This window comes from Malania oleifera, chromosome 8 (genome assembly GCF_029873635.1).
Source record: "Malania oleifera isolate guangnan ecotype guangnan chromosome 8, ASM2987363v1, whole genome shotgun sequence".
In the NCBI taxonomy this organism is placed as follows: Eukaryota; Viridiplantae; Streptophyta; class Magnoliopsida; order Santalales; family Ximeniaceae; genus Malania; species Malania oleifera.
This window is the reverse complement of record NC_080424.1, coordinates 3,615,106-3,641,281: the sequence shown is the minus strand read 5'-3', so window position 1 is coordinate 3,641,281 and position 26,176 is coordinate 3,615,106. Positions and strand designations below refer to the sequence as shown.

Below are 26,176 nucleotides of genomic sequence, written 5' to 3'. Positions count from 1 at the left end.
AGTAGCTTCGAGAAAGGGAGGCAAGTTGAAATCTAAAACAAGCTGTAAAACTAATACTAGGAAAAGATGGGGGCCTAACCTTTGTCTTTAGTTTGTAAAGCAGCTTAGAGATCCAACGGCGTCATCATTGATTATCACAAGACTAAAACTATTGCAACACGAAATCAAACACTTTGCCTATTTAAGGGAATTGGATTTCCAAGTTTCCACAACCTCTAGGAAAATTAAGAGCATACTGCCGGTGGGAATTGGAATTCCCACAAGGGATGGGAATCATGAGCAGCGCCAAGGCAACGTTGCTTCTTGTTGCAATCTCGTGCATTGTCATAGCGATTTCATCTGGGGCTCACAGCTTGTTGTCATCTGAAACCAATGTAAGGAATTACTGATATATTCTAATGTTAAAATAGATAGTGCAATTAGATTTATTCATTTACTAATAGGAAATTTATCTTTTTTCTAAATGATTATTTCGGGAGTTGTAATTTGGGCGTGCCTGAATACTGTGTGGCTCACTATTCCTATGTGTAATTGGGACACAACCGAAATACAACTCCCGGAAAACCTAACGAAGGCTTCTTTCTATTGTTTCAGATGGAGACCTACGGTTTTAGTGAGTTTAATACACCTCCTCCGATTTCTCCCAAAATTACCAATTGTAAGAGTGATTTAATTTCATACAAATCCATTAATTGGTCATGCATCTATAATGACGTTGTATTTGACTCCATAAAATTTAGGTTTTGAATTTAAACAAAAATTTGGTAAAAAGCAAGTATTGATTAACATATACAAGAAACTAGCTAACATACAGTGTATCTATGAACTCTTAAATTCAACATGTAACTATTACAACTCATACATTTTTCTTGTGCGTACACTTCATACCTTAACTCAGAAACCCTAATCAATTGATTACCATATATTACAACACGCATTCTTAAATCTTGCCATTGATCATACAAGGAAATTAAATTCATTCACTAAGATATACATGCATGCATGAATGTGCGTGCAGATTGCGGCGTGAAGTGCAAAGGCAGGTGCAAGAATGCAAGGCAAAATACATGCAATAGAGCATGCAATACGTGCTGCCATAGGTGCCACTGTGTCCCTCCGGGAACCTTCGGGCATAAAGAGACGTGCCCTTGCTATGCCAATATGAAAACTCACGGTGGTCGGCCGAAATGCCCATGAACCTATCTCTCCCACGCCCCCATCCATTTTCGACATTATGCGCACCTTAATTATATATGGTCATACCTATATATAAATGTGTCTGTGTGTGTGTGTGTGTGTGAGAAAATGCAAGTAAAGAAAAGCAAATAAACCTTGATCCCATGGTACGTGGTACCTTAATTATATATGGTCATACTTATATATAAATATGTGTGTGTGTGATAATGCAAGCAAAGAAAAGCAAATAAACCTCGATCCCGTGGCTCGTGGTATAGATCAATTTAGGATTGGATCCATCTATTGTGTTCAAGTGGTCGACCAACATACATGCTAGTTAAAAGATTGAGCTAGTATACTTTTGTTTCATTCCTTATTTTTTTTAATCGTGCGCCTTTGTTTCTTATTATACGTTTCTTCTTCAGTCTTGCTGCCTCTAGTTGATCACATATATAATACCCTATAATGTTTGCCAACTTATGAAATTTCCATAGTTGTGAATGTCCATGTATATATGTACTGTCACCATAAAGTGAATGCAAACTTTTTTATCAATCAATGACATCAGTGAAAAGATAAAGAAATGGTTATTCTCAAAATATCCTACACAAAATCCATCTCACAGGCATCCCAAATTGTTCTCAGTTCTCAAAATTTCATTATTAAATGTAATTTATGCAGAAGGAGAATTAACGATTTGCTGCCTGTCTAAAAATTTACCGAGGGTGTCTCACCAATGTATACAAATAACACAAGGAACGGATTTCTTTAAGCAAGTTATAGTCAAATTGCATCCCGTTGTCCATCAAGATTGTGCTCAAGATTCCAAACCTACAGATTAAAGGCTTCCAGACAACTTTCAGATGTACATTTTTTCCAAGATCAAGGCCAAAGCTCTAGTTTCCACCCATTTGGTGACGTAATGTATTCCAACCACCAAGACCTTTGCTAACCAATATATTTTTTGAACAACATAAGTAGATCCAACCCGACTAAGCTTAAAGGTCACGAACTCGCGATCAATGCCAATGAGGTTGCTAGTGTCCGTGGTATACAAGTCTGCCTTTAACACCGATGGTATTTTTGTACAAACTCATGCAATCAAAGAACCAAATAATCACACAGCAGTTGATTTAACTTAAAGAGAACCAAAACACTGTTAACTTTTGCATCACATTCAAATTATTACAGTTTTTCATTCCTTGCAGCTCCAAACATTGCCTAGAAACAGAGGGCATACCCATTGTTGTCCTCTTGTCTTAAATTATATGAGCGCCAACTAATTGTTGATGATTATGTCAAGATGTTGAAATTTACAAAATTCATGAATTGGTGCCATCTACATTCAAAGAGCTTTTCAGAAACGGGTTATCTTTATAGCTCGAGTAAACAGGAAGATCAAGAGCTCTCACGGCAATCCTTCTGTCTTCGTTGATCCTTGATATTAGGCTCTCAAGGGATGAGAAATTTGCCTTTCACATTCCATGACCCAAACGTTAAAATTTTAGAAATAATGGAGGCAGAAAAATGAAAAGAAAGAAAGAAAAGATCATCAGTAATGATACCTCAGGCCTAATGTAACCCACAATGGCAAGTCGCAATTCCTCGCCATAAAAGTCTTCCTTGAACTCGTGAAGCAACCATGGCTCCTGAATTTTATAAACAAGTTAGAATGCACAAGAAAATATGAGAATGAAAAGAACCACCTGCAGCGCTGCAATTTAGGGCTAAGCAAGACGCACGATGGTCTTCTCAGTGTTGTTGAAATACGGGTTCCAGCCAATACTCATGACCATCTTGTAAACCCCTCGTGTTGATAATCCAGCCCACCCAAAATACACCCCCAAAGGATGCTCTGAAAGGACAGCAGAATAGCCCTCCGAGGATAAATTGGCTGCAAGAATAAAATGGATTTGTTAGGGTAATGGACTAAATGGTAGTCAAATAGGAATAAAAAATTATGGAACAAAATGAAGTTAACAACAATATTTACGTAATCTAAGAATGATTCAGATGGTAATCTGGAGTCTGACCCAAACAAATAATGCCAAATCACATACAAGGAACAACCACAAAACCAGCTTAATGTGAACAATAATGCCGCATTTGGTAGCATGGACTTCAAGCCTTGGATTCAGATTTGTGTGGACTTGGAAAAAATTTAATAATATAATGTTGTATCACATTTTGTTCAAATCTTCACATATCCACATTCAAGGCCTCAAACACGGGAGAAAGGAATCTATAAAGAGAATATACTGACTTGTGCATGTCAAGAAAATTAGTGCTATTATACCAAACATGTTAGTGATTGAAGAACACATTTGTGACAAATTAATTGTTGACACCAAAAGAACTAACAAACTACAGATCCCTTATAAATACCTGTTGGGATTCCAAGTACTTTTGAACCACGACCAAATCCTTTAATGACAGGCCCACCTATATACCAAGGTTCCACCGGTAAAGTACCCTCTATCCCTGCAATGATAATAATAGTAAAGACAGTGATATGAAATCAAAGAATGATGTGTTTGAAATGATGGATGCCCCTATGACTTACAATCTTCAAATGGAGGTAGGCCCCACTTTTCAGGTTGTAAATCAAGTAGAGAGTTTATCACTTCATCTGCTGCAGTATAAAGATGGGATTGTTTTGGAATAGATGGTACGGCAACAACTTCCATTCCAGCAGCCTTACCACCCATGACACCAGGCCTGACAAAGCTCAAATCCATTTCACTATTAAAGATTTTGAATAGCACTTCCTTTTCTCAGACCAATGCATTTGTATATTTCAATTCTAAGCATAACTTGTGGAAATCTGAATGCATGGTGTGAGAAAATTAAATTGGAATTCAACCAAGCTTGAAATATGACTGATCAGAAGAAATTAATCCTTTGTCAAGAATGTTACCACTAAGATTCCCAGCTTAACGCCACATGATGTCTTTAACAATACACAACATAGTTTCAAATCACAGACCAGTGACAGTGAACATAAGGACTGATGCATCAAACTAATGACCAAACCAGTAATGTCTGTGACATATATACACACATAGAGGCCACAATCACCTTCTTCACCTGTTAGTTAGCTAATTACAATAATAAGAATAACTACTAGTCACAATTTAGAGAAAATTTGTACATTTTATATTTTTCTAATATCTTCAAATTTAGTATTATTATTATTATTATTACTATTATTATTATTTAAAGGCTAAGAGAAGAGTATGATTCAAGTAAAAAAAATATATAAACCATGGATAATTCATTTATGTATAATGCCTATAGCTAGTTGTTATAGCTAGTGGTATAATATTGAAAGATAAATTAAGGAATGAATATATTCATGGTAAGTTAGGTGTAACCCCTGTAGAAGATAAGATAAGGAAGGGACGATTCAGATGGTATGGACACTTGCAACGTAGGCCACATAGTACACCTGTGAGGAAGAATGACTTAGTTATTGTGGGAGGGCAGTTGAAGGGGTAGAGGTAGACCTAAAATAACTTGGGAGGAGATAGTAGAGATTTAATGTCCTAGAATCTATCAAAAGAAATTATCCATGATCGCATAAATTGGCGGAAAAGGATTCATATAGCCGACCCCACTTAGTGCGACTAAAGCTTGGTTTTGTTGTTATTGTTGTAGTCAAACAGATATTGAAGACAATGAAAAAAGAAAATCATTCTTAATTAAAAACTTGCTAAAGTGGGTGTTCAGGTGCATTACATCTCAGGTATATTTATTATTCAACTTGTATTTGGACAATAAATACTGGTAAGCTTAGTGGTAGGCTTGGACTTGAAGTGAATTTGAGGCCTTGGGTTCAATACGCGCCAGCAACAATGGGCATATTTTTATTTTTCCAACCAGGTAGCCTAGGTCAATACCAGTTCAGTGCAAATCCAGTTTCCGAGTGTTAAGTGGACCATGACCAATTCCGGTCGAACATGGTTGGATGGGCCAGCCCGGTCCAGGTTTTAAAACCATGATACATAATCAAAAGGTGGCATGTCTAGTTCAGCAGTTAAACCATACAAGCCTACCAAATCAAAGATGCAAGTATGCAACTCCAGGTTGCACTGCAATTTCTTGGCTTCTCAATATCAGAATCTTAAAGAGCGTGACACAGGAATATGATTCTAAATTAGTTTTATGCAGTGTTCTAAAATAAGGAATTAACCAGTTATGCACCCTATTAACACATGCTCTATGAACAATTACCACAATTATGTGTGCGCGCGCATCTCCTAAAAAACATTTTCTGAAAAAATAATTTTTTTAAAGTGTTCAAAAATGAGGGAGAAAGAGGCAGTGGTTGACAAGGTATGGTCGACCGCACCTACTCCCAGGAAAACCTGGTCAACCGGCCCATAAAGGGTGGTCAACTGCCTGCAGCAAAACTGCAGAATTTTGGGCTTTTTTTTTTTTCAAACAAACTAACAAAGGACAGATTCTTTTTGTTTTAAAAATCTGGCTGCATGTACTCCTTTTTAAGACTTAAAAAGGGACCAAGCCAAATGTAGTTCCAAAAAATATTTTTTTTAATGAATACAAATATTTTTTGGAACTTTTTAATAAAAACTTTGAAATTTTAGAAAATCAAAATTTTAAGAAAGATCTTTTGAAATCTGATTTTCAAAAAAAAATTCCTGGAAAACTCTGTTTTTAGAAAATTTTTCTAGGAACCTATTAAAAAGCCACACCATAAATAGCATTTAAAAATCAATTTAATAAAAAAATGATTTAGTTTTAAGAATGAAAACCATAAAACTAGCATAACACATTTTCCATAAGAACTCTGATTTTAAAAAAAAAATTGATTTGGTTTTTTGGCCACAAAAACCATAAAACCAGCACAGCACATTTTTCTTAAAAACTGACTAATTTATTTTTAAAAGAGTGATTTTTGGAACACATGTAAATGACATTTCATAAATGGTGTTTAAAAATCAACTTTTCCTTAAAAAGGAACTTTAGTTTTTTAGGAATAAAAACCAAAAAAAAAGATTCAAAGGACTCAATTCAATCACGCAAAAATCACAGAATCTAAAACACATTGGAAAATCTCATAAACATTTTAGAAAACTAGAAAAATCAAGTTTCTGGTATGGCCGGCCAACCAACCATCAATGGACGGTCAATCGCATGTAAACAACTATTAAAGATTATTGTAGTCTTTTAGTATTATTATTAAGTGTGTTAGTATGTTAATTAGTGAGAGTAAGGGTACTATGGTCATTAGAATATATTTAATTTGTATTATAAATAGAGGGAAAGACCTATCTTCAAGTTAGGTCATTCATTTAATCAAAAACTCGACATGGTATCAGAGCGTGATCCAACCTAAACCCTATCACACTCAGCCATCGCTGGAAAACACCCTCCCATGGCTGCCCTTCTCAGAACCACCTAACCCTTTATGATTTCACAAAACCAATCATATAGCCAAAACAGAACCCTATGAAACCTAACCCTACAAAATCCCTTTGCTGGAAAGCTCGCCATGTGCCGGCAGACTGCCAGTGCATGACAGAGATTCAAGCCACCATGTTTTGAGTTTTTACTCCATGTCCTGATTTCTTCCCTAGATCATATTATCAAGCTATTGGGCATGTTTTTTACTCAAAGATCTAACCTTTTTCTACCATGCACTCGTGGTAATCCATTGTTCGGTGTTCAAAAGGTTTTTTTTATGAGTTTCTTGGAACAATGGCAGTGTTCATAAATTGATTTGTGAGGGTGTGACAGTGCTATATCAATTTGTAGGTGGTTCACCTTGTCCGTGGTGGTTTCGGTGCGTCACATCATTTGTGGTTGTCCCGATTAGTTTTGATTGTTCTTCTTGTTTGACATTGGTGTGGTTGCTAGTTTGTGAGTGTTGGGATGGAGTCTACGAATCCCAAAAACATGTTTCCTTTGTCACCGCCATATATAACAACTGAAAAGTGGGATGGAAAGAATTATGTTAAATGGTCTAAGACTGTTCGGGTTTAGTAGGAATAGGAAAATCTGACCACTTGCTCTTATCTAATCCTTTTGAAGAGAAGAGAAAAGAAATGTGGATTCAAGAATATGCCTTGATTTTTTCCCTCATGTGGAATTTGATGGAGCACCAGATTGCACGCATGGATGCGCATGCATCTAAATACATGCAAGGAGATTTGGGATTATGCCAAGATTCTACACTATAGTAACATTACACTTAAGTATGATTTATCCCAAGAGCATTTTCAATAACAACAGGGAGACAGGGGCTGCAGATTATTCTGGAGAGATGGCACGTATTCATGAGGAGCTTAACATTGTGCAACCTATAACCGCCAAAGTTCGTAAGATGCAATCGCAGAGGGAGCATATGACAATTCTTCAGGTTCTAGCAGGCTTGAAACCCAAGTTTGAGGCAGTCCAGTCCCAAATACTTTAGTGCAGAGTTGCCATCATTTGCTGATGTTTATTCTCGTGCCCTTCATGCATCCTTTATCACACATTCTCCTACTCTTGCATCTGGCTCTGAGAGAGGACAGCCTTTGCATACATGATGATTCTATTACTCTAGCAAACAACCGCAAAAGTTATCGAGGTGGTTCGAGTGGTAATGGTGGTAGAGATGGACAAAGTAGAGGCACTCAACACAAGTGTGATCATTGTAGACAAGGTAATCATACTATTGAGCACTGTTGGGATCTCCATGGTAGACCTTCACGTGTTGCCAATGCAGCCACCACCGGCTCCACACCTTTGGGGCCAAGTGGGGGGAAATGCAATATATTTATGTTAGAGGAAGGGTATTCCAAGTTCCAACAGTATCAAGCATCACAACAAGCTTCTCTTCCCATTGCATCTCTTGCCCAAACAGGGAATCTCACGGCATGTCTATCATCCAATACTTCTTGTCCTAGTCCTAGGGTTATAGACTTTGCAGCCAAGTATACCGAATTTCTTCTCTACATTTCAGTATCCTGCAAATTTACCTTGTGTTACTCTTACTGATGGATCCACCACTACCTTTAAAAAATTGGGGTTGTAAATCCCACTTCTTCTATTTCTCTTCCTTTGATTTTGTATATTCCCAAATTTCCTTTCAATCTTATGTTCGTTAGCAAGATTACGAAATCCATGAATTGTTCAGTAACAGTCTTCCTTGATTCTACGGTTATTTAGGATTTGAAGACAAGAAAGACAATTGGCGGAAGGTGTGGAGCTGGTGAACTTTATCACTTTGAATCGTTATCTCCTTCTACCCTCTGCACTGTTGCTGCCACAACTCTACAAATCCATTGTCGCCTTGGTCATCCTTTACTAGAAAAGTTGAAACGTCTAGTTCCTAATTTGAGTTTTGTGTCTAGTCTTGATAGTGAATCTTGTCAGTTAGGAAAGCATTATCGTGTCTCTTTTACTTCCCAAGTCAATAAACGAGCTGCAAGCCCTTTCATGTTAGTCCATTCTAATATTTGGAGTCCTAGTATAATTGTGTCCAAGTTGGATTCTTGGTACTTTGTAACCTTTGTGGATGATTATTCAAGGATGGCTCAGCTATATTTAATAAAAGACCGTTCTACGTTATTTCACATATTTTGTGCCTTTTGTTTTGAAATAAAGACTCAATTTGGTTTTCTCGTTAGAGAACTTAGGAGTGATAATGCTAAAAGAGTATTTCAGTACTCAATTCACTTCTTATATGACTCAGTTTGATATTGTTCATCAATAATCATGTGCCCACACTCCTCAACAAAATGGGTTAGCAAAGAAGAAAAATAGACATATCCTTGAAATCACTCGCACCTTACTTTATCAAATGCACGTACCTAAAGTGTTTTGGTATGATGTTGTACTTACTACTTGCTATCTTATCAACAGGATCCCATCCTATGTTCTTAGGGGTAAAATTTCCGACTCCATTCTCTTTCCTAAGTCACCTCTATTCTTCTCTCTACCTCCCTGTATATTCCGGTGTGTGTCCTTTGCTCATCAACTAACTCCTAGGGTGGATAAGTTGGATCCTCGTGCCATAACATGTGTCTTTCTAGGCTACTCATATACTAAGAAAGGGTATCGTTGTTATAGTCCTCTGCTGCATCACTTCTTTGTTTCTGCAAATGTTACCTTCTTTAAGTCTATACCTTACTACACTTAGTCCCTAAGTGCTTCTAATCTCAATGAGTCTCTTCCTTTGCCTAATCTTCCAGATCCTAACTTGTTGTCATTGCCCAATAAACCACTTGTGTCTCCATGTAGCTTGAGTCCTTCTTATTGTCTACATTGTCCTAATTTGCAGTCGTATTCATGACGGCTGCACCAAGGAAGAGAGTCCCCTCTAGCTTCTACTTCCACACCTTTCATCTAATGATCATATTTCTCACGATGTCCTATGTTATCCGGAAAGGTAAACGCACATGTACACAACATCCCATTTCCAACTACGTTTGCTTTGAAGTTAGCCCACTCTAGGCGAAGGAAAGCCTTGGTTGAAGAGATAAATGCTTTACAAGACAATGGTACTTGGGACTTGGTATCTCTTTCTTCTAACAAGTCTATGATTGTCGTTGGATATACACTGTGAAACCCAACCCTGATGGTTCTGTGACTTGTCTGAAGGCACGTCTCTTTGCTAAGGGCTATACTTAGGTCTATGGTTTGAATCATTCCGACACTTTCTCCAGTTGCCAAACTTACATCAATACATTTAGTCATCTCCTTGGCTACCACTTGTCACTGGCCTCTGCATCAATTAGATGTATATAATGCCTTCTTGCATGGTGATCTTGAGGAGCAGGCCAATATGGAGCAATCACTTGGGTTTGTTGCTCAAGAGGAGCTAGGCTTAGTTTGCCAACTCAAGAAGGCACTATATGCCCTAAAACAGTCTCCTAGAGCATGGTTGGTCTATTCAATGTTATTGTACTTGATTTGGTCTCCAGCTGTGGATCACTCTATGTTTTATCGTCATACTTCATCAAGTAGGATCCTTCTTGTTGAGTATGCGAATGACATTGTTATTATAGATGATGATGATGATGATGATGATGATAAAGGTATTCAAAGTCTTAAACATTTTCTACAGACTAAGTTTCAAACCAAAGATTTAGTACTGTTGAAATACTTCTTAGGTATTAAAGTATCTAGATATTGTGTGGGAGCTGTTTTGTCGTAGAGGAAGTATATTCTTGATCAATTGGATGAAACTGGATTGTTGGGATCCAAAGCGGTTGATACACTTATGGCCCTAACATCAAGTTAGTGTCAAATATAGGTGATTTTTTGCCTAATCCTAAATGATACCAGAGACTTGTTGGAAAGTTGGATTATCTCATAGTTACTCAGCCAACATTTCTCCTGCAACAAGTGTTGTAAGTCAATTTTTGGATTCTCCAAGGACAAGTCACTGGAATGCAATAATTTGCATCTTGAGATATCTTAAAGGTGTACCTAGGAGACATTGTTTTATCGAGATCATATTCAAGGATATATTAATGCAGATTGGGGACAGATCACCTTCCAACCGAAAATCCACAACCAGGTATTGTATCTCGGTTGATGGTAGTTTGGTTTCTAGAAAGAGTAAGAAACAAACTATGGTGGTCTGATCAAGTGTTGCATCAGAGCATAGAGTAATGGCTCACACAACTTGTGAACTTGTTTGGCTAAAGAACATGTTGGAAGACTTGGGTTTTCCACATTCTTAGTCTATGGAGTTGATGTGTGACAATCAAGTTGCTCTTCATATTGCCTCCAACCCAGTCTTTTATTAGTGAACAAAACACATTGAAGTTGATTGCCATTTTGTTCGAGAGAAACTTGTGCAGAAACTCATTACTACCACCTATAAGAAGTCCAATGCGCAGCTTGTTGATTCGTTTACCAAAGCTTTGGGGGGTGCTCGTGTTAAATTTATTTGTAAACAATTAGGAGCATATGCTATTTATGCTCCAACTTGAGGGGGGATTAAAGATTATTTTAGTCTTTTAGTCTTATTATTAAGTGTGTTAGTATGTTAATTAGTGAGAATTAGTAAGGGTAATATGGTCATTACCATATATTTGATTTGTATTATAAATTGAGGGAGAGACCTATCTTCAATTTACGTCATTCATTTAATCAAAATCTCAACAACTAATACCGGTTGACTGTCTCCCCAAAGGTGGTTGGTCACTTTGTAGAGAACTTCAACAAAACAAACAATATATATACAAATTTGGATTACAGAAAGCACATACATACTTTGATACATGCGTAGATGACTTGCAAACAAGGAATGTAGACATGCAAACGCAAAAAATGGTTTAAAAATCATGCAAACTTTCTTTAGAAAACATGCTTCATTTTTTTTATAGAACTCTTAGAACACAAGTATGCTCTAAACTAACCAATGCATGTATTCTGAACAATGGCATGCTACTTTATGAACTCTATACGTAGAAATACACACATACATAATACTCAAGCAAAATATGCATATTCACAACATACATAGAATGGAAATCCATGAAACTAGAAAGAGAAGGATATAGGATTGACCTGAAGTAGAATACTATGAAAGGACAATGAAAAATATGCAACAACTCAAAATATGGAAGAAGCAAATAAAAATGGAAGAAGAATAATAAATGGTAAAAAAATGCACAAGAAATGATGGAGGGAAGGAAGGATCAATAGAAGGACATTTTCTCTGATTTAAAGTGCATTTTAGGGTCATTGTGCCACTATTCTGTGTACATAAAAAGCCTTCAGGAGTGTTCTATTTATATACCATTCAAAGGAGGGAAAAAGCTTCCAAGCTTGAATTTGAAAATTCAAACTTTAACCAGCTTAACTACCCTGTGCAAGACAGGATCTCTAATACAGACCTAACCATTGCAGGACACCTGCCAACAGTCGAGGACATGTGGCAAAACCAGAGGAATCAACCAATCAAACAAAGACTCATGTTTTTTCAAATCTGCCCGTATCAGTCAACCGCCCACAGGCTGGCACAACACAAGTGAACAAAACTCATAGGAAAAGGGCCGGTCAACCGCCCATAAGTGGCCAGCTGACCACCTGTGAAAACAAAAAAATTATATTTCAGTTGTTTTCTTGAAAATTTAAATACTTCAATTTGGTTATTATGTTTTTGGTCAAAAAATAACTACCAACAACAGTCATTTAATGTCTCATCATTGGATCTTCTACCTCTTTCACGCGCATCAACATTGATATTCTATGTCAATGAGTTAACAAGTACATTTTCCATAATGATATTGCATCATGAGATAAGGCAGGAGAACTCAGATCACTTACAGTGAATCTTCAATAACAAGGCAGCTGGAAGGTTCAAAGTTCAGCTTTTTAGCTGCCTCAAGGAATCTTAAATAGTAAAACCCACAGTCAGAACAGAAAACCATTACTTGACGTTATATGTTTGTAAATTGTAGAGAAAGAAATCAAGATGAAAATACTTGTTGCATCTCACATTTCAGGAGATGGCTTCCCCATTCTCACTTCATCACCACCAACAATAACAGAGAAGGATTCCTTCCAGCCTATAGAGGAAAAGTTTGGGCAAATAAGTTCATCAATGATAAACAGAAATTATGATCTCGACAATGCAAGTCATGCAACCTCTAGATTATGTTCCATTTAGGAAGCAAAAGATTAAATATTTGTAAGATTCTCAAACATACCTTGATGATAGGATATTTTGGAATCAATGCTTGCCCTTGGGGAGTTTGAAGCCAATGCCAATGGCACACCATGACTGCTCAAATGTTTAATCAACCGGTTGGCACCTGGAAGGGCTTTAATATTGCACCACCTACAATTACAATGGTAATAATTTAAAGAACCACACCCTTTGTTCCACTGATCAAACTAATTACCCCAAGTTTCAGGCAAAGTTCAAGGGAAAAAAAAAAAGTTTCATCACACAATCTTATAGTTTGTAAAGCCCGTAAAGCATCAGTCCTAAAAACACAAAAATGCAACTGTTCCTATCTGAGCCTCTTCTTCTGAGTGGATCAAACACTAACCAAAAAAGCCTAGGCTGCATCAGATGGGGAAAATGGCCCAATAACATGAAAGATAGAAACAATAACTAAGACAAGCAACAGGAAATGAAAAAAATGAAAAAAGGTGTTGCTTAGAGGAACAATGGCATGAGCCGAGAAACAAGGGTACAAGGTCATGGAGAGCACAATTTCTGCAGGAATCTACATGCTCAAAGATGACAACAAAAATAAATTTCAAATGTAATTCAAATCTTACATGTGTTTTTTGAAATTTTAAGGTTCAATTACATAAGGATAAGCTCAGTGTGAAATAAACTATTAAAAAAACAAGGCAAAATTGTCTCAATTTTTCCCCAAAGTTATCATACAGAGAATAGGGGCAGTTTTTGAAGATGATTTTAACCACTACTCATTTTTCATTCACATGGGACATCAGACATAATACCCCTATGCCCAAGGAGAGCTATGTTAAACTTTTGCTAGCTTTATTGCAGATGGAATCCCCTAACTTTTGGCAATGATCAATGCACAAATTAAAGTGATAATTGGAAGGATATAAGGAAGAAGACCTCAGAAAAGATTCTACATTCCATGACAACAAATTCTGAGACCACCTGATTATTTATCCACTGCTATCCAGCCCTTGGGCATATTATCAACTAGTAAACTAAGAAATGAGTTTTGATGTCCTCTTCACTATAATGTCTCTAATCTACACACATACACCAGATAAAAGTGTACAGGTTATTACTGATTAGAGAACATCGGGGTAATTTCTGTAATAAAATCCACTGTTGTGCAAGGAAGCCCATATTCTTCTACAATTGCAGCTGCAGCTTCCAAAGGTGTCTTTCCTACTACCCTATGAGCTTCTCTCCCATCCCACTGCTTTCCATACTTAACCAAGAAAATCCTTAATACATCGCTTACAATGCCATCTGCCAGAAAATTACAATCAAATTATGGCTGAAATAAAGTGTGATAACATCAAATGGGAGCAGAAAGCAGACGGTCGTTCAATCTTCAAAATAACAAAAGACCAGAGAACGACTGCATCCAGAACAGAGAGATAAGGAGCATGACTCTTCTGTTTGTCAAATGTCTTGCACACATGCAGAGAACCGGAGCCGAAAGCCCCCATTTAGGTTCATATAAAGGCCCACTAGAAGGGAAACAATGTGGTCGAAAGGAAATTTTCTCCCCAAAAGGGAAAAGTAATCTATTTCCAGTGTTTGGCATATAATCTGAATGGACTTAAAAAACCTGGCAAACTTGTTCCTATTCCAGGGCATATGTACCAAATGTAGGCCAGAAAAAAACAACGAACATCCAATTCCAGGAGTAAACTTATGAAATGAAACAACTGTTGTAGTGACAAGAATTATGAGCCTAACATATGTTAAAACTAAATTAATGACAAGCGAAATCTGACCTGTGTTAAGAAGTGTACCATCTAAATCAAGGATGACACATGACACAAACTTCTTTAAATGCATTGCCATTGACAAGTTAGAACAAACAGAACTCTCAAATAGAGACTGCTTTCATTTGAAAAAATGTATCTGATAAAATTAAAAAAAACACATGAATTAATAGAGCGAATAGAATACCAATGGCGTAGTTGATTTGAATGTAACATCCTGACCTCAAAGTAGCATACATATAATATACCAACTTCAACAAACATTAGGTAGGTGTGGGTGTGTGTGTGTGCGAGAGAGTGAGAGAGAGAGATAAGAGTGAGAAAGCTTGATTTGGTCTATCAGTTTTCAACTTAGATTTTGGAGAACTCACAAAAAGAACCGAAGGTAACTCAGCCATGTAAACTTTTGCAAATGTTCACAAAATTAAAAAATATATATACATAAGAAGACAGCATCACATATCAATAATGCAAAAGGGCCTAAATCTACATTACTTCATGAATATAGCATATATCTAATTGGATAAAAAAACAAAAATTATATCTAACTTTTTAAAGTCCCATAATAAAAGATTTTCATTGACTCTGCCACAATGGTAAGACCAATTCTAGCAAATAAAATAAGCAGATGTGCATGTGTGTGGGCAGTTTCAACCGTTTACATCTAATTCATTATCAATACAAGATTTTCTAATAAACTTTAATAAAACATATTTGATGCAGCAGAGCAAAGCAAGAAAGAAGAGAATAGGAAAGAGAGAGGAGGGAAGAAGAAAGGGAAGGAGAGAGAAACAACTGTGAGAGGAGAGGAAAGAGAGGCAATAAGTCACAGTGCAATAATTCATCAAGACTAATTCCACTGCACACATAAGCCTATATTTTTATAAACAAATAAGAAACCTCAATAGCTAATGACTAAAAATTATAAAACAAGCCTAAAATAACCAAAATATCAATTTAAACCCAAAACAACTAGAATTCTTAAAGTTACTAATAGCAAAAATACAATTAAATTGTAAATTAATGATCTTCAGTTAATATGATCATTCAGCTCCTCTTCATTACTCATTGATACTCCTAAAAAATGAAATTGAAATAAACACCAAAATTTTATGAAAGTGAGGCCTATCTGGAAGTCTTTCTACAGTTATATCAGCACAGCCACAGAAAATCACAGGTAAAAAGCAACTATTACTATTTCTGATAAATGGTAGATCACATTCATTGGCTGAATTGTATTTATAACAAGCACTGTTCAATCTTGAGGCAAATTCAGTACCCCTGAATTTTCATGCTAAGATGCTAAAGCTTTATTGCCTCATTGTTATTTCACAACCACAAATGAACGAAATATCTGGTCAGAAAATTTGCAACATTAAAAGCACCAATTTTTGGGATTAAGAAGTAAATAAAATAAAGAAAATACATAAGAATTATAGGCATGGTTTGTGCCATTCACTCATCACTCATCAGGTAGTCTCGGTTAGCCATCAGGAAAAGAATTTAGAATAAACAAAAAACAAAAATCCTTCCAGGACATACCATAGAAATTGCAGACCGAGCTGCCAGTGCGTGGCAAGGCAGGAGATGGGAGACAGAGAGAGGCTGGAAGAATCTAAAAGAAAGCAAGCTATCTTGTTCCTAAGGCCTAAGGGCTTCCTTTGTTCAAAAGGGAAGGGCTTATTTTCAAGCTGAGCTGGCTGTGGCCTGTGGGTACACATATGACATCCATCCCAAACTCAGTCTTGCTTACATGTGTTTTTTCAACCTAACAGAAAAAAAAAAAAAAACCTGATGGTCAAACTCATATCTAAAAATAGGGGAGAGCATTCAGTCAGTACAGGTATTTTGGTTAATTAACCGAATTACCCGAAAATTTTCGCTTAAGGAATTATGCTAACCCAACCAAACCGAATTAAGGTATTAACTGATTTTGCACCAACCGAACAGAGTTTTTTGGTTAATTTGGTTAACTGAATTTGACCAAACTGAATATTTAATGAAAAATGTGCATGCTTTGTATCGTTTCCAAATTCAAATAACTGATTTTCTAAAATCATTTCTACTCCATCCCTTCACTACAATTTTGCTTTTCAAATTTAGTTCCAGGTGCACCTCCATGGTCTGATGGAACAATGATGACACAAGAACAGAACCCATATCAGCAAATTTCCAGCAACACCAGCAATGGCTCCAGCAGGGGGTCTAAAAACCAGAAACGCTCAAACGTCCCACAAGGGGATGCCAAAAATAACATAGTGAACCATTTCAAATCCTACCTAAATAATTTTAATAAAGCAGGCCAAGAATAAAATTTTTTATAAACATACAATTTTACTAAGAGAAGAAAGTGATTTGATAGTGAACCTTCGACCTTGTTCAATTTTCAGATATGCGGTGACTCGATGCATGGAAGAGGGCCAAGATGCTAGGGTTTCAGCCATCAGGAGCAGCAAGCCATCCAAGACTCCAAGGCTCCACACTTTAAGTCCGAGAGTAGGGGGAGTCAGCCATTAGGGAGTGGGGGACTGCCGCGCTGACCCGCCAAAGGGCGAGGAGGAGGGTGAGGGCGAGGCGATGCAGTGACGCTGCAACCAACAAACTCGAAGGCCGAACCAATGAAGACGATGTTGATCACGAGTCACGACAATGACAAGACTGATCAATGATCACTGGAGACTCGATTTTGAAGATACCTCAGACTCTTCCAGAGCTAGAGGCCAGAGAGGGATTCGGGAAGAGGACGAATGGAAGTGAGGAATAATGATTTAGGATTTTAGGACTAACCAGTTAAGGGTCTACCATAGAAGTGTGTAGAATACTAGAACTGATTTTAATATACATATATATTATACATATAATAATTAATTATTATTAATATATATAATTTGGTTAACCAAAACTTATAAATCCCAAACCGAACCAAAAACCAAATATTAACTCAAATGAAAACCCAACCCAACCGATTTATTTTTTAATTAAACTGAATCAACTGAAATGACTTGGTTAATTCAAGTAATGCGGTTTTGACTGAGTTATGCTCACGCCTATCTATAAATATATACAATACAAAACAAAGCTGCAAAATTTCTACCTAAATTCTTAGATTTTTAGAATTTTAAAAATTCTAAACTAATTATTCATTGATTGCAATTCGATATTCTTTAATGTTCCATAGTCCTAGGACTATTTACATCTAGCCAATTAAGAATTCTCCAATGTACTACTACTAGCAAATCTTCATTCATAGGATTCCAAGTACCTAAGTCAATTATATTGGTCGATTATAATTAAGTTATATTTTTTAAAATTAATAATAATTTAAAATTGTTATTTCTTTATTTCTACATATTCCCACCTGAAAGTTTCACACAAATCTCCTTTCTTAAGTTCTAAGATTTTTAAATTTTAAAAAATTCTAAACTAATTGTTCATTGGTTGCAATTTTATCTTCTTTAATACTATTGGTCAATTATAATTAAGTTATGTTTTTAATAAATTAATAATAATTTTAAAATTGTTATTTTTTTATTTCTATATATTCCCAGCCAAAATTCTCTCACATATTTTCTTTCTTTCTTAGATTTTTTTATTTTTAAAAATTCCAAACTCACCTCTTCTTACTAACTTTTTTCCTTCCTCTTCTTCAAACTCACCTCATTATTCCAACTGCACTATAATGACCTGGTCTAAAACCGCAATCAGCATTATACTTTCTGGTGTTTTGCATGCAAATCAAAAAGAGCCTCAATTTATTTCTCATATTCTTCTTAGGTCCACAACCTTTTATTTTTTTTGGGACCACAATTATCTTCCGAGGGCATTCCTAAAAACCAAGTGAGGAGTAAGAATGAAACATGTTTAAAGAAGGAATTCTTGGTCATTAAAAAAAGGAAAAGAAAAAAGAACATCGGAAAGTTGGTGCTAGAGACAAGCTTGAGATGTAAATCCCACAGGAACACACAAAAAAGAGGTACACACTGAACAAAGCATAATATATAGCTACATTATGTTAGATTTGTGTAAAAAATTGCCCTTTCTTTTTTTATATCAGTAATGCATGTCTGACTCCCTGTTCAGCGTTTTGGTTTATTCCCCACTACCCCAACAAAAGAGAGGGAGGTTGGAAATGTTGTCATGACATATATAGGTTTCTAAGGTTAAGGGTAATTTTGTGCCATGTTTAGAAGCAAGTGACAATTACTTTGCGAAGCAAATAAAACCAAAACTACTCTACTACAAAGGCAAGCTCATAATACCATGAGTCAGCAGTCTTCAAAAATCAGAATGCACGTTTTAAGTCTTCTCAGAAATCAGATTGTGTGTTTTAGTCTTCTAAATAATCAATGAGTGTTAAAGTTTTCACAAATAGAATGTCGAAGTCTTAAAAAATTCCCATCATGATTTGATCTATTGACCTCAATTGGCAGATTTGATGAGCTTGTGAGAGAAGAATGCATTGAACATTGGGTTGGTAGGATGGAATCAAGGGTTTACATAACCAATCCATGTTTTAGCATCCTGAAATACCAATGTGTGTTTTAATGTTTTCAAAAACCAAATTTCAAAAATCAGCATGTGTTTTAGCATTCTAAAAAACCAGTGCACGTTTTAGGGTCCTAAAAAATATAAATATACAGGTCAATTCCATTGAAAATTAGGCAGCAAATAAAAATAAACCAAAGCAACAACTTCATATAAGATTTGGCTGCAAAACTTCCAAAGAACAGCTAAGATGATGCACAATAGCTGAGCACAAGCTAACCACAATTAATAGATCATCAATAGAAAAATCACCATAACTGAATGATTATAAACTATCTTCAAAACAATGAAATTTTTAAGAGATATATTGCTATTAAAACAAAAACAAAAACAAAAAACAAAAAAAATCCAATGGTCCTCAAATTTTCACCACAGTTTTCTACAAGCAGAATGAAGTTGAGCTCATTAATTTTTGTATCCTGACATACTATTAGACAGCTCATTAATTTTTCTATCCTGACATACTGTTATGCATCCTGACACACTATTTGTATTAGAAAGACAAGCAGGCAAAACAGAGATAACTAAGAATTACATTCAGACTAAAAAAACAAAAATCAAGACAATTATAGAACTGAGGGATGCATGAATCAGAAGATTAATGTGCTCTGCTAAGTTGAAGATTAGTAAATATATAGAAGGTAATCACACTACTCAAAAGCAATGCAAGTTCTCAGCACACTGCATTGAACCATGTCATTATATAAACCAGGCACTAGTACACAAAGAAAATTAGAAACAGAGAAGGCAAGAAATAAAAGAGAAGGACTTTTTCCATGGAAAGGAGTATAAGTGAGAAATGAAAAGTCTCGCCAATTGATTACTTTGTCAAAAAGTGAGGAAAACCAATGAGAAACCTTTGAAAGTCTTTGAAATAACTTCATTTGAGACAAAAGAAAACAAGCAAAAGAATAATAGAAGCACGTATCAGAAGAATTCTCTTTCAAAGATGGCATGTTCTTGCAAACTTAGAGGCTCTATCACCTTTACAAAAGGAGTAAAGGCTCCATAACATTTCCATTATCACAATGCTTTTGCTTATGGCTACTACTCATTGCCAAAAACTTATTAGTTTAAATTATGCCAGCCCCTTCAACAAGTGCGGGAAGATTTAGTGTATATTTTAATTTCAATTTCACATATAAGTGTTCAGTCAAAATTCATTCACATATAACCAATTGGGCATGAAACAGATTGAAGAGTTCTGCAAATCTTTAACACACAGAATAAATGAAATGCAAAAAATATAAATTGAGTCAAATCACCGGGAAAGCCAGGCCTATCAAATACCATCAGATGATCTGAATTCAAGCCTAACATCTCGACCTTTAAAAATAAATTATCCTATAGTCCTAAAAATAGTTTTGAACTCACAAAAAAGAAGTATAACTGTATCTCAATTACATCAGTAAATAAATGAAAACGACATATTGATAAAATAACAAGCGTACAATTAAAACATTAAAAAACTACTGCAGCGTACAAAAACTGTAGCAGTAAGAAAGATGGAGAAACAGAAAAGAAAAAACACAATCACGAAAGGCAAAAAAAATAAAAAGTAGAGAGAAGAAAAATATAGCAGCAGCAAAGATCAAGAACTCTTCACCTCAACCAATATAGAGAAGCATAAAACATACTCCTCAGAAAGCAGAATCACTAGATGACAAAACATACAAAACCAAACATAGGATTAATCTTCAAGGTGTTCAAATGGATCTGGCGAACAAATTTGCAAAGACTAGGGAACGAAGAACAACTTAGATTAAACAAGAAACTCCAATTAAATGGGAAACTTTGAGCATTGAGAAATTTCTGGATATAACTACTTCAAAAGCTCCGATTACAGCTTTTAAATGAACAAAAAAATACATAGATTAAACAACTTTTAGCACAAATTAGAAAACAAACCAGAGGATTGAACAAGAGAACAAAGCTTCAATTTGGAATGAAAATGTTAAGCCCAAGCTTTAATTGGATTTCACCTGGTTAAATTCTCAACTATTATTTGGTTTCTTGGCCTCAACTGCAAATTTGACAACCTAGATAAGAAAGAAGAGTGTGTTGGTGAGAGATGAGGGAGAGTCAGAGATTGTTGTGCAAATTATTGCGCAGCAGAAAATCCGGATCGTGTAATGCAGCAACTAATGATGAACAATATGAAAACACAATCACACAGATAATAAGGAAAGCAAATAAACAATGACACAAGAATTAACGTGGTTCAGCAATGTGCCTACGTCCACAAGAGCAAGCAGCGGCTGAAATTCACTATCTATCAAAATCAAGGTTACAACATCATATATATGTTAACCCTACACGTACAGAGGGATTAGAAAGTTCCATAAATACCCCTGTATCAATCCCCAGAGGATTTGCCTCCAAATCCCCAACCTATTGATCTTCCCAATTCAAAATTCAAAACCAACGCCAAGAAAAACCGTCAACGGTTTCTTTCTGCAGACCTGCTTCCTTGTTTTTTCCTCAGCATGCTTTCTCTGTGCATGTGTTCTACTCAACATGAGCCACATAATACAATGGAGATTGGAGGTAGGGGGAGATGATGGGAGACTTATAGAGGGAGTCAGTTAGAGTAAGCATTCCTGATGGGTATCAGCATGCCCTACCTATGTCATTTTCAAATGTTATGACACATGAACGGCCTCCCGATGTCCACATTTCCTTTGTCAACATGATGACACGTGTACGACCTCCCGATGTCCACATCGGTTCATAATTGTTTGTAAATTTTGAATGGATTATTTGAAGACTTGTTTTGAAGACTTTTTAGTGTGAGAAAGACTCGAGTAGAGATGCCGAAGCAAGTTCAAGACCCATGTGGGCCCCACACGAATTGGGTCTCCCTTTAACTTTTATTTGTATTTAATTTGTAAACATGCAAGACAACTTGCTTGCATGTGTATGTTAGGAAATTGTGTGAGAATGTCTAAAAAGTTGGAGCATTTATTTTGTTAGTAACTTGTAAGAGTAATTAATGTGTCGAGTAAGTTGGTGTCTTTATTATTTGTCTCCCATGCTTGTGTGGGAATTGTTAGTTGTTTAATGTTTGTCCCCCCATGCTAGCTATATATATACCCCTTCATTGTAAGAACTATGTAGAGAGAAAAGTATTGATATTGAAAGAAAATTTCTTTGTTGAAGCTTGTTAAACTTTGTCCAATCCCTGTGATTGTGTAGTGAGAGGCTACGTCGTTCTCCTTGGAGATCAGGCAGTGAGAGACCATTATTCTACCTAGCGACTCCATCTCCTCCCTTTCATCCACACGACCTCCACCCAAAATACCCCCCCGACACAGCCACTTCCCCTCCATTACATTGTTGTGTTTGTCTCAGTGTTTCAAAGCTTGTTCCAAGGAATTTTCTGGCGTGGTCTAAGACTTGTGTTGAACAACGTCAAGCCATCCAAACAATTCTCTTGGTAATCTCAGCACTTATTTGAACCCTTAATTCATATTGTAAGCCTTTGCTGAAAATCTGAAATTCCATATTTGATAAGCCCTTTGAATCCATAGATTACAATATTGATACTTGCTAGTTTAAAATCAATTGTGGGAATATTGCTTGCTAACAATAGAACTTAAATTCTTGAAATTTCAAATAACATCCTTGTTGCATATAACTTGATTCCTTTCTAAAAGAACTCTTGGGACTTATTTTAGAACAGCATCATACACCCTTTCAAAATCCCAAAACATGTTAAATTGCCTCCAGTTTATTGTGTTTATGTTTGGATAATTAAATTCTTAATATAAAGTGTATTGAGTGTATGTGCTTGTGAGGGTTGAACCGTAGGACTAGGTCACCCTTTTCCATCCTACATCAATTCCTCTCGTGTCATAATGGAATCATTATTCCCACTTGGCCCTAACAGTATATTTGGTATGATGAAATGGAATGGAATGCGAATTCCAACATATTAATTCCATTCTTTTGTTTGATTATAAATGCAATTTAAACTAACAAATAAAAATATATAACAAAATATAAAAATATACAATGTTTGTATTTCAAACAAGAACATCACTGCATAGTGATAAAATGTGATTTTATCTCCCCATAGGAAACAACGATGCATATGAAGTTTTAACAAAACACCTATATTTTTATTTCTCTTTGAAGATTATTAAGCATCTCTCAAACAAATTTCACTTTGTGGAGACAGCAGGGTGTTCTTGAAAAAAATTCTATTCATTGTAATCTAGAAGTGCTCAAGTGCAATGAAATTTGTTTTGTGATCTTTAATTTCTTTGGTTTGAAAATTTTTAAAAGGCTGGCGAATAAATACAGCAAAACTATTGACTTAGTTAATGATCCACATATTAAAACAAATTCTACACGGAGTTTAAAAATACAAGAGTGTAAACAGATGGACTTTAACATTGAAAATTCCCAATTGCTTCAGCTAATTCATGAAATCTCAAATTTGCACTTTAACATGTATCAGAGTACATACGCCGAGGAAACCCTAATTAAAAACTTAAGTAAAAAGAGAATCAACGAACAATACAAGACCCATAGGCTTTTTAGTTAGTTAATTGGTCAATGTAATGACTGAATTGGTTGCGACCTCAAATAAAATTTCCCAGTTTCAAATTACAAAGATAAACAGAGAAAGAATCAGATGTTATCAAGAGAGAGACCGAGACAGTAAGCCCTGCTTGAGAAGGTTATTGGCAATCCGGTGGTAGAAGAAGTAACAACGACAAAACCAACTTCACATAACATAAAAAATCAAAAGTCCAATTGGAAAGGGAAAAGTGCTGTAAGGCAGAACAGAAGATAGAAAAGCAATGAAATATAGAAAGCAAGCCATTTCCATGGAGAAAATGTGGCCAGAAATAAGAAACAAGAAACCTATTTCACAAGATACCATAGATCCAATCTTGTGCCAAAACCAAGATTGAAGAACAAGAGGCTTACCCTTGCTTTGATTTTGGATAACACCACTAGATCCGATGGCTAGCTCTCTGATTTAGAGCAAGAGAAAGTCGAGAGATTCGGGGAGAGCCGAGCTTATGGGAAATGGAAGGGCTGGAATTGATTCTCACTTTGGGATGAATGGTCATTGAAGGAGTGGTAGCCTGGTACGCATTCCAGGGGTGTATGTACAGAGCACATGTCCGTTCGGGAATGGAATAAAAATGTTAGGAATAGAACAATATTTTATACTAAAATTAATTTTAATATATGTATAAATTATATATATATAATTATTAATTATTATTAACATATGTGATTCAATTAATTTAGTTAAGTGAAACGAATTAATTCTAAATCTAAACCGGAAACCAAATACTAACTAAACTAATAACAAATCAACTGAGTCAAACCAATCGAAATGAATTAATTAATTTGGTTTTAAACGAATTATATTCACCTCTATCTATATATATTAAAAACAAAATGATACTATAAAATGTCAATACTAAATTCTTAGATATTTAAATTTTAAATTTTAAATTTTAAACTAATTATTTGCTTATTGAAATTCTATCTTCTTTAATACTATATGTTTTTAATAAATTAATAATAATTTAAGTTTTTTTATTTCTTTATTTCTATATATTCTTATCCAAAAATTCTCTCACATATTTTCTTTCTTATATTATTATATTTTCTATTTTTTAATTCTATGGGTCAATTATAATTAAGTTATGTTTTTTAAAAACTAATAATAATTTAAAAATTATTGTTTCCATGTTTCTATATATCCCACCTAAAATTCTCTCACATATTTTCTTTCTTAAATTTTTAGATTTTTATATTTTAAAAGAATTCTAAAATAATTATTCATTGGTTTGTAAAATTTTTAATTCTATTGGCTCATTACAATTTGACTAGCTAAGTTATTTTTCTAAAAAAAAATTAATAATAACTTAATAAATTTGTATATCCTTATCTATCAATAAATAAATAAATCTATACAATAACAAATGTTAACTGAATAAGGAGGCTCCAAAATGTCAATTCTCAATTCTCAAAATTTTTTAGCAAGAAAATATATTAAAAAAAGTATGAATAATGTAAATCAATTTTATGAATAAAAATATCCTTATCTTTAAAGTAAGATCAAAAGTCTCTAATAGAAATTGATTTTTATACTATATATGGAAGTATAAATATTTCAATTACTTTGTGGCAAAAAGTATTCCAATTTTTAAATTTTTTATAAGCGACACTAAATTGTGTAAAATATTTTCTAAACATTCATAATAATAAATTTTTATTTCATATACAGAAATATAAATTGTGTAAAATATTTTGTGAACAAAAATATCCTTATCTTTTATTCTTAAAAAATTTAATTATTTTATATCATAAAGTAATTCAATCAAAATTATATAAAATTATTAAAATACTAAATTATTGTTTGGACATAAAAGAAAGTTTTTTTATTTGGTTAAAAAAATTAAATAAGCTAACAAAATATACATGTTGATATTTATTTCTATACTATATATAAAAGTATAAATAGTGCATATCATTTTGTACACAAAAATATTTGTATCTTTTGAAAGAAATATTAAGTACTCCTAAAAGATGTAGCTGTAAACATATTTGCTGACAGAAGTTACCTTATTTTTAAAAGTAAAATTCTATAAAATCAACTTTCCTTAAAAAGCTAAATTTCTATACTATATAAAGAAATAGTGATAGTCTAATTCATTTTATTATCAATTTTTTTATCTTTTAAATGTAATACAAATATTCTTAAAAAAATAAACTATAATATATCTTGAAAGTAAATTCAACCAAAATTTAACAAAAAAAAATTACATTTTAAATATCTAAAAATTATGTTTGAACTAAAAGAAGATACTTCAATCTAATTAAAAAATAAAATAAATAAAATTGTGTATAAAATATATATATATATATATGTGTGTGTGTGTGTGTGTAAATTTAAATACAACTATGACATCATTCATATATTTAGTGGATTTCAAATTTAATAAAAATGCTTGATTCATGCATATGCAAGGTGTGGCTCTATTTATTTGTCAGAAAAAGTTTTCAA

At 34.6% G+C, this 26,176-nt stretch overlaps 2 protein-coding genes across 7 annotated transcripts; one reads left to right on the top strand and one right to left on the bottom strand.

The window, feature by feature from the left end:
• Positions 1 to 214: 214 nt before the first annotated feature.
• Positions 215 to 1,545, top strand: LOC131161324 (gibberellin-regulated protein 3-like). The gene is made up of 3 exons (XM_058117014.1): positions 215 to 374; positions 595 to 658; positions 1,019 to 1,545. The coding sequence occupies exons 1-3, from the start codon at positions 267 to 269 to the stop codon at positions 1,195 to 1,197; spliced, it is 351 nt and encodes a 116-aa protein (XP_057972997.1). The 5' UTR covers positions 215 to 266; the 3' UTR covers positions 1,198 to 1,545.
• Positions 1,546 to 2,282: 737 nt separating this feature from the next.
• Positions 2,283 to 24,323, bottom strand: LOC131161323 (bifunctional riboflavin kinase/FMN phosphatase). 6 transcript variants are annotated; one of them, XM_058117009.1, is made up of 12 exons: positions 24,079 to 24,323; positions 21,049 to 21,179; positions 14,605 to 14,734; positions 13,924 to 14,110; positions 12,849 to 12,979; positions 12,638 to 12,707; positions 12,466 to 12,531; positions 3,740 to 3,894; positions 3,562 to 3,657; positions 2,919 to 3,070; positions 2,742 to 2,825; positions 2,283 to 2,648 (listed from the first exon to the last, which is right to left on the bottom strand). In XM_058117009.1, exons 3-12 carry the CDS (start codon positions 14,672 to 14,674, stop codon positions 2,499 to 2,501), a joined length of 1,161 nt encoding a protein of 386 aa, XP_057972992.1. In that variant the 5' UTR covers positions 14,675 to 14,734; positions 21,049 to 21,179; positions 24,079 to 24,323; the 3' UTR covers positions 2,283 to 2,498. The 6 variants fall into 6 exon arrangements, with proteins under 6 accessions (XP_057972992.1, XP_057972991.1, XP_057972996.1 ...); XM_058117008.1 differs by having other exon boundaries at positions 21,123 to 21,179; XM_058117013.1 differs by lacking the exons at positions 13,924 to 14,110; positions 14,605 to 14,734 and adding an exon at positions 16,138 to 16,363.
• Between the last annotated feature and the right edge of the window lie 1,853 nt (positions 24,324 to 26,176).

Coding starts and splice junctions, on each gene's coding strand:
- LOC131161324 (XM_058117014.1), top strand. CDS start 267: ATGGGAATCATGAGCAGCGCCAAGGCAACGTTGCTTCTTGTTGCAATC. Junction 375..594: donor TGTTGTCATCTGAAACCAAT/GTAAGGAATTAC, acceptor CTATTGTTTCAG/ATGGAGACCTACGGTTTTAG. Junction 659..1,018: donor TTCTCCCAAAATTACCAATT/GTAAGAGTGATT, acceptor ATGTGCGTGCAG/ATTGCGGCGTGAAGTGCAAA.
- LOC131161323 (XM_058117009.1), bottom strand. CDS start 14,674: ATGGCAATGCATTTAAAGAAGTTTGTGTCATGTGTCATCCTTGATTTA. Junction 12,980..13,923: donor ACCCCGATGTTCTCTAATCA/GTAATAACCTGT, acceptor TTGTAATTGTAG/GTGGTGCAATATTAAAGCCC. Junction 3,895..12,465: donor CTTGTTATTGAAGATTCACT/GTAAGTGATCTG, acceptor GAGCTTTGTCAG/GCCTGGTGTCATGGGTGGTA.